At 45.4% G+C, this 8,426-nt stretch overlaps 1 protein-coding gene across 1 annotated transcript in view; it reads left to right on the forward strand.

Moving 5' to 3' along the window:
• Nucleotides 1-5,397, forward strand: part of LOC120997971 (probable cation-transporting ATPase 13A5) — a 393,800-nt gene extending 388,403 nt beyond the window's left edge. The window contains exon 30 of the mRNA XM_040428358.1: nucleotides 5,081-5,397. Coding sequence (XP_040284292.1) covers nucleotides 5,081-5,320 — 240 coding nt within the window. The 3' untranslated portion in view covers nucleotides 5,321-5,397. The remainder of the gene's footprint in view (nucleotides 1-5,080) is intronic.
• Nucleotides 5,398-8,426: the final 3,029 nt, after the last annotated feature.

The following is an 8,426-nucleotide window of genomic DNA, read 5'->3' on the forward strand; positions in this document are numbered from 1 at the left end:
CAGAGCGATTAAACTGGGACTCCGATCCGAATCTCCGCTGCCACCAATGATCGGGAAGGGGGGGGGGAGGGGAGGCCGCACACTGGCCACCAATGATATTACAATAGAGGGAGGGGGGCGGGGGGGCCGCACACTGGCCACCAATGATATTAATACAATAGAGGGGGGGGCCGCACACTGGCCACCAATGAAAATACAATAAAGGAAGGGGGGCGGGGGGAGGCCGCACACTGGCCACCAATGATATTACAATAGAGGGAGGGGGGGCGGGGGGGCCGCACACTGGCCACCAATGATATTACAATAGAGGGAGGGGGGGGCCGCACACTGGCCACCAATGATATTACAATAGAGGGAGGGGGGGCCGGGGGGGCTGCACTGGCCACCAATGAAATTAAAACTGGGGAGGGAGGGGGATCTGCCCCCTGCTGCCTGGCAGCCCCTGATCTCTTATAGGGGGCTATGATATGCACAATTAACCCCTCAGGTGCAGCACCTGAGGGGTTAATTGTGCGGATCACAGCCCCCTGTAAGAGATCGGGTGCTGCCAGGCAGCAGGGGGCAGTCATGTACACAGTTCGTAGTATAGTCTAACTAGAAGCGTCCCCATCACTATGGGAACGCCTCTGTGTTAGAATATACTGTCGGTTCTGAGTTTTCACAAAGTGAAAACTCAGCTCAGAAAAAGCTTTCATGCAGACAGATCTTCGGATCCGTCTGTATGAAAGTAACCTACGGCCACGGATCACGGACGCGGATGCCAATCTTGTGTGCATCCGTGTTCTTTCACGGACCCATTGACTTGAATGGGTTCGTGAACCGTTGTCCGTCAAAAAAATAGGATGGGTTATATTTTTTTGACGGACAGGAAACACGGATCACGGATGCGGCTGCAAAACGGTGCACTTACGATTTTTCCACTGACCCATTGAAAATCAATGGGTCCTCGAAAAAAAATGGAAAACGCCACAACGGCCACGGATGCACACAACGGTCGTGTGCATGAGGCCTAAGTTTTACACAATAATATAATTTTTGAAACCAAAAAAACATCATGTTTTAGTGTCTCCATATTCTGAGAGCCATAGTTTTTTCAGTTTTTGGGCAATTATCTTAGGTAGGGTCTCATTTTTTGCGGGATGAGATGACGGTTTGATTGGCACTATTTTGGTGTGCATATGACTTTTGATCGCTTGCTATTACACTTTTTGTGATGTAAGGTGACAAAAAATAGTTTATTTAGCACAGTTTTTGTTTTTTACGGTGTTCATCTGAGGGGTTAGGCCATGTGATATGTTTATAGAGCTTGTCGATACGGACGCGACGATACCTAATATGTGAATATGTCTTTTCCTTTTTTTCTCTTTTTTTTTTCCTTTATTTTTTGAAAAGGACGCTTTTTTTTTTTTACTTGAAACTTTTATTTTTTTTTGTAAAACTTCAGTTTTATTACCTTTTTTTTTTCACTTTATTATTTGTCCCACTCTGTGAATTCAACATTACAGGGTCTGATCCCTGTTTCAATGCAGCACGATACATCTGTATTGTGCTGTATTGAACTGTTAGTGTCTTACACTGTAAGACGCTAACAGTTGCCTAGGAGATCCAGCCTGGGCGCTGGGCCTCCTAGGCCTCTGTACATGCCAGGCCCGAAGCCTTGGAATGGCTTGGGGCTGCCATGGCAACCATCGAGTCCCCGCCACAGCAGCGCGGTGACCCGATGTATGAGGTGAGGGAGCGCACCGCCAGAAAACCACCGCGACTGGGGCTGCAGAGGATGCATCCCGGGCGGGTTTGGCTTGCACTGGCCGCCGGGTCTGGGGTGGAGATTTCCGGGGTTTGACGGGCCCCCTCCCAAAAGAACCCCATGCAGATTTCTGGTGGCCTCGTAGCACTCCACCAGGTCAACCATCTCTAAGGCATTACCACGAGATACCTAGCCGTTCCAGTGCAGGAGATGGTACGGCAAAGCCCTCCAAAACACATCTGCCAACAGATGGTCCAGCATAGCAGTGGGAGTCAATATGTCATGCTGAAGCCATTTCTGCAACCGGTGTAGCAGGTCATAATACTGTGGCCTGGCGGGTTCAGCCGAGTTAAATTCCCACTGGTGCACCCATTGAGCCCGGACCAATACATTCACCCCCAGTCTTGCCAGGATCTCACCTTTTACGGTCGGGTAGTCGGACGCTTGATCATCGGGAAAATCAAAAAACACTTGCTGGAGCCCAGACGCCAGGAATGGAGCGACGACCTCAGCCCACTTCTCTTGGGGTAACTTCTCCCTCACGGCCGCCTTTTCGAACATTGCCATATAGGTCTCTACATCATCCGAGGGGGACATCTAAGGGATTGCCGCACAGACAGCTTTCCGGGCATCGTGGACGTTCTGGGATGCTCCGGCCGCTTGCAACACCATGACATGTTGTAATAGCAGCTGGTTGGTTTCCTGCTGCTGCTTGTTAGCCTGCCGCTGCTGCAAGTTAGCCTCCGCGGAGGCTTTCATGACCGCCTCCATTTTGTCCGGAGACACAGGTTGTAACCTTGCCGGCTTAATGTAGGACATGCACTTGTGCCCGGGAAAAAAAACCAAAAACTTTTCAGCCTTTAGGCCTGCCTCACTCCGTTTGCCTGCATCCTACACCAATTGTGGGGCTTCGCTGTGGTAGACAGGCTAGTGGATGCAGTATAGAGGCAATCACAAAGTCTTTTACTTAAACAGTTCAGTGTTTATTCACACATAAGGAAAAACAAAATACCCGTTCACAGTCTTGGTGTTTGTTCACACCATGTCCATAGAACAAAATCTTCACCTGGTTAGCAGTTTTCCATCCGCAGTCCACAGCAAGCTTTAGGGGCCTGTTTTCCGGCATGCGGCTCTTAGCCCTTTAGCACGGCACAAATTCATAGGTCCAAAAACACAGAGACTCCCCAGCTTCTCTGTCAGATGAAGGAAAAACTACACCCACCTGAGACTGCTGGCTGGCTTTTATTTAGGCCAAAAGATAACCGGTCTGGAGCAAGGGGAGAAGCCACACACCCAGCACTTTGGCTACTCCCAGTAAGAGCCGGCCCGAATCGGCTTTACAGCCATACTAACAACAAAACAGTGTCAATCAGCACTAGCTGCCGCTGACACTTAAAACTACCGACTCTTACCTCACCGAGGCCAGGAATCTCGGTGACATTTACCTTCCATCATCTATGGCCCCTTGCGTCTTCCTACAATATGTTCTCTATGTATAGTCTAGATAGAATCCTGTTAACACATTTGTTCACAGATACAATATTACTTTTATAAATTTCTCACATCCCACAAACTTTCCATCACACATAATTTGCCACATATGGAGTAATTTATTAAGACCAGTGTTTTAGACACTGGTCTTAATACCCCTTGAGCTGGCGGTGGATGCGCCTAAGTTATGTAGAAGGGCGGGCCTCTACATAACTTAGAAGTATCCACTGCCTGTCTAAATCTATGCCGGCTCCATTGCTGGTGTAGATTTAGACCATTTTCTACGCCTAAAACAGGCATAAAAAAATGATAAATGAGACGTGCCTACTGGCCCACTCCCTTCCCCACCCACATCACGCCTTCTTTTTTAAGACCTGGTGTGAGATGGGGAAAAGTTGCAGATTGCGGCGCAAATAATCTTTGAACCAAAATCTGCGACAGATATACGCCAAATAGTGGCATATATCTGTTAGCAAATGACCCTCATAATTCTTTATTTTTCATGAATACACCCACCCCACTTCCAACTGACATAAGCCAATCTTCCAAACTTCATATGAAAAAATCGCAATTTCACACCATATGTCTCACGATCTCTCTTGCCCCACTACCTTCTCTTGGGCAAACTTCAAATCTAATAAGTTCTCTCTTATTTTGCACTTCTCTTACTGGTAAAATGTTATGCAGTGTCATCCATATAATATCACATTGTCTGTTTGACAAACCTTTTTTTTTTTTTACTTTCACACCAAAAATGCTACATGCAATGACTACCAATAGGGATGATCGAATCGACTTCGGATGAAACATCCAAAGTTGATTCGCATTATACTTCGTTTGAATATTGGAAATGAACCCGAAATGGAAATTTTTTTTACAGTAGAAATTGATTTATGAAGTTATTATGCAAAGTCTTGCGAGACTTCGCTAAGTAATAACTTCTGCTCATCGGAGCCAATACATTCTAATACTGTACGGAGCTCCTGCTTCATACAGTATTAGAACGAAGTTTTATGCGAATCGACTTCGGATGTTTCATACGAAGTCGATTCGATCATCCCTAACTACCAACATTAGACCGGACCCCCCCCCCCCCCCTTAAAAAAATACTGATCTCAAAATACATATTTTACCTCAGACCCCAGAAGAAATCATTTTATAAATAAAGACCAAATACAGAGCCTAGCTCATACCCTCCAAACAATAAACTGTAGACCAGACCCCCAGAATAAACAAACCAAGACTCTCTAAACAAATAGAGAGATTAATTGGCCAGACCTGTAAATATAGAACAGACCCTAGACCAGACCTCGGACACTTACATAATGATCATGTGACTGTAAGTCCTTCAACTGTAACAAGATAGATAAAGGATAGGGAGGAGCACTGCTGGTCTCTCTCCCTTTCTCCTCTGCTGTGGGTAACAGTACAGTGCAGTCTAGGCAAATGAGGGGTTGTGAAAATAAATATGGCCCTTTATTTAATGGCTCTATGCTTCCTTACAGTTTTCGGCTGTATTTTCTTCCAGTGGAAAGGCTCCACTGCCAGAGGGGTATAGTGCAGTTGCACTATTTTGTCTTATAGTTAAAGCGGCCCTGGTTGCAACATATTGGTGCCTGCTACTTTTTGATTACATAGTTATATTTCCTTGCATTACAAGATATCTTCTATGTGTCTATGCATGCCCCATCCCTGATATGAGCCTGTAAAGCGTTTTATTAACTCTTGACATTGTATTAAATATGTTTCATGAGGGATTAAAGTTCAATTTAAGCTAAACTAAGGACCACATCTATACTTCTATTTGTGATTAACTTTAATTTTACATTTCTTTTATCTCAGATGTGGTTTATTGACAACAGAGAACTCTGGCTCTGGATAAAGAGACTATTCAAGTACAAATCAAAAAGCCAGTACAGAAAGTTGCAAAGGAAAATACAGAAAGATCCAGAGTGGCCTCCACAAAACAGAACAGACTATGCTGTCCAATATATTTCTGAAGAGGATTGCAGAATTGTTGTTTGCAATAATTCCCATTATAGCAGCGTACCAAATAGTGAAAAAGAATCTGAACAATTATAACTGCAATGTGAATGCAGCAAGTTAGAAAATAAATGAATTGTTCTGTTTGTGAAATGGTGCTGAACTCATTAAAATTGTAATTTTATAGAAGGGAGTGAGACAGAGATTTCTACACAATTTTATAAGCATTAATGTCAGTTATCTAAGGGCTCTTTCACACTTGCGTTCTTGTCTTCCGGCATAGAGTTCCGTCGTCGGGGCTCTATGCCGGAAGAATCCTGATCAGGATTATCCTAATGCATTCTGAAAGGAGAGAAATCCGTTCAGGATGCATCAGGATGCATCAGGATGTCTTCAGTTCCGGAACGGAACGTTTTTTGGCCGGAGAAAATACCGCAGCATGCTGCGCTTTTTGCTCTGGCCAAAAATCCGGAACACTTGCCGCAAGGCCGGATCCGGAATTAATGCCCATTGAAAGGCATTTATCCGGATCCGGCCTTAAGCTAAACGTCGTTTCGGCGCATTGCCGGAGCCGACATTTAGCTTTTTCAGAGTGGTTACCATGGCTGCCGGGACGCTAAAGTCCTGGCAGCCATGGTAAAGTGTAGTGGGGAGCGGGGGAGCAGTATACTTACCGTCCGTGCGGCTCCCCGGGCGCTCCAGAGTGACGTCAGGGCGCCCCAAGTGCATGGATCATGTGATCACATGGATCACGTCATCCATGCGCATGGGGCGCTCTGACGTCCTTCTGGAGCGCCCCGGGAGCCGCACGGACTGTAAGAATACCCTATCCCGCTCCCCGCTCCTACTATGGCAACCAGGACTTTAATAGCGTCCTGGGTGCCATAGTAACACTGAACGCATTTGGAAGACGGTTCCGTCTTCAAATGCTTTCAGTACACTTGCGTTTTTCCGGATCCGGCGTGTAATTCCGGCAAGTGGAGTACACGCCGGATCCGGACAACGCAAGTGTGAAAGAGGCCTAAGCCCTTTTTAAAACTGACCACTGTTCCCGCTGTGACCACAACCTGAGGTAGACTATTCCATAGATTCACAGTTCTCACAGTGAAGAAGCCTGGAGGCCTCTGGAGACTAAGCTTTTTCTTCTCCAGATGGAGGCAGAGCCCCCTTATCTTTTGAGGGGATTTTAAATGGAACAGCTTTTTAGCATATTTTTTGTACGGCCCATTTATATATTTGTATAGGTTAATCAGACGTTAGATGTCTTTTCTCAATATTAAATACATTTAATTATTTTAATCTTTCCCCATAACTACTACCCTTCATGCCTCTTATCAGTTTAGTTGCTCTCCTTTGTACTCTCTCCTGCTCTAGAGCATCCTTTCTATGGACTGGTGCCTAGAACTGAACTGCATATTCCAGATGAGGCAACACGAGAGTTATCTAAAGTAGTAATATTATATCCCTGTCCCGCAAGTCCATGCCTTGTTTAATGTATAACAATATCCTGGTAGCCTTAGAAGCAGCTGATTGACATTGTATGCTGTTATTTAATCTATGATCTACAAGGACACCAAAATCCTTCTCTCCAAGTGACTCTCCCAGTGTTACATCGCCTAGGACATATGATACACATAGATTATTACTACCAAGATGCAAAACTTTACACGTATCCATATTAAACATCATTTGCCAAACTGATGCCCAATCACTCAGAGTGCTCAAGTCAGCTTGTAATTTTTGTACATCTTCCACAGACTGCACAGTGCTACATAGCTTAGTGTCATGTACAAAAACAGAAAGGTTGCTATTAATCCCATCTTCGATATTATTAATAAATTAAATGATAATTTAGTGGACTTCAAGCCGAATTTCCTCGTGCTTCATGGTCACTAGAGATAAGCGAATTGTTTTAAAATTCGATTCGCCGGTTCGCCAAATTTTTCTGGAAAAATTTGGTTCGATCCAAATATGTTTCCAGCTAATTACGTTACAAAACTGCTATTTCCTGGCTGCTGAGAGCCTTTATAGTGATGTAGAACACTGTGCCTAGCAGTAACACGTATAGGGAGTCTGCTTTGGTGGTGAAATAATACTGTGAGTCCGAATGACATGCAGATTACAGGCGTCGCTCTTAAATTTACTGCACATTTCATTTATTAGGGCAGTTACGGTGCCAAAACTGACCAAATAACTCAAGTATGAACTCAGCCTTACAGGCCGATGTTAGCGCTAAGAAGAAGCGCACTCCTTTTACATCATCGCCAGCTGATTCCACATAGATGTCTACAGAAACTGTTCTATTAAACGATTATACAAGTAGAGCCCCACGACAGAGTGGAGAGGGTGTCAGCAGTAAGTTTGTGTTGACATCACTGATTAATTTGCCCTTCCTCTGATACGTCAACAATAACCCACAAAAAACGATTCCTGTCTGTGGAGCATCCACCTTCACTCTGTCAGCATTTGGTCAGTAATCCATTAGTACTGCTAATGCCCAAAAAAAATAGGGGGAACCAAAACAGAGATGACTTGTGAATGGAATCGTTGCATGTCTTCTGTGTTTTGTACCCACTCCTGCTTTTGGCTACTAAATCATAAGCCAATTCTGATGGGAGCATACAGGCCTTACAGCTGCTACACAGACAGGATCCTTTGTGCATCTCATTTTTTCTTCCTTCTGACAGATCAGAAGAAAGGTCAAATAAATAATGATGTCAGCCAGGCCGAAAGGCAAAATAGTGGCTCAGTCATGAAGTGGGGAGGGTGGGAACAGCATGAGAAGTCCACAGAGGGGATCTATGACATAGTGGTGAAGTGGAAGCAGCAGGAGGACACCAGAGAGTGGGCCAATAACAGAGTCTGGAGGTGGCAGCAGCATCAGGAAGCCACAGAGTGGCACGATGATGAAAGATTGTGGAGGTGGCAGCAGCAGCAGGAGGCCACAGAGTGGCACAAAGACAAAGTGTGGAGGTGTCAGCAGCATGAGGAGGCCAGAGAAGCACGACGATGAGAGATTGCGGAGGTCTAAGCAGTATGAGGTGGCCACCGAGTGGCACAATGACCGAGACTGGAGTTGGCAGCAGTATGAGGAGGTCACCGAGTGGCACAATGACCAAGTTTGGAGGTAGTGGCACCATGAGGAGACCACAGAGTGACCTAGTGACCTAATGACTGAGTGTGGAGGTGGCAGCAGTAGCATCAG

The sequence above is a fragment of the Bufo bufo genome, chromosome 4 (genome assembly GCF_905171765.1).
Source record: "Bufo bufo chromosome 4, aBufBuf1.1, whole genome shotgun sequence".
NCBI classification, from domain to species: Eukaryota; Metazoa; Chordata; class Amphibia; order Anura; family Bufonidae; genus Bufo; species Bufo bufo.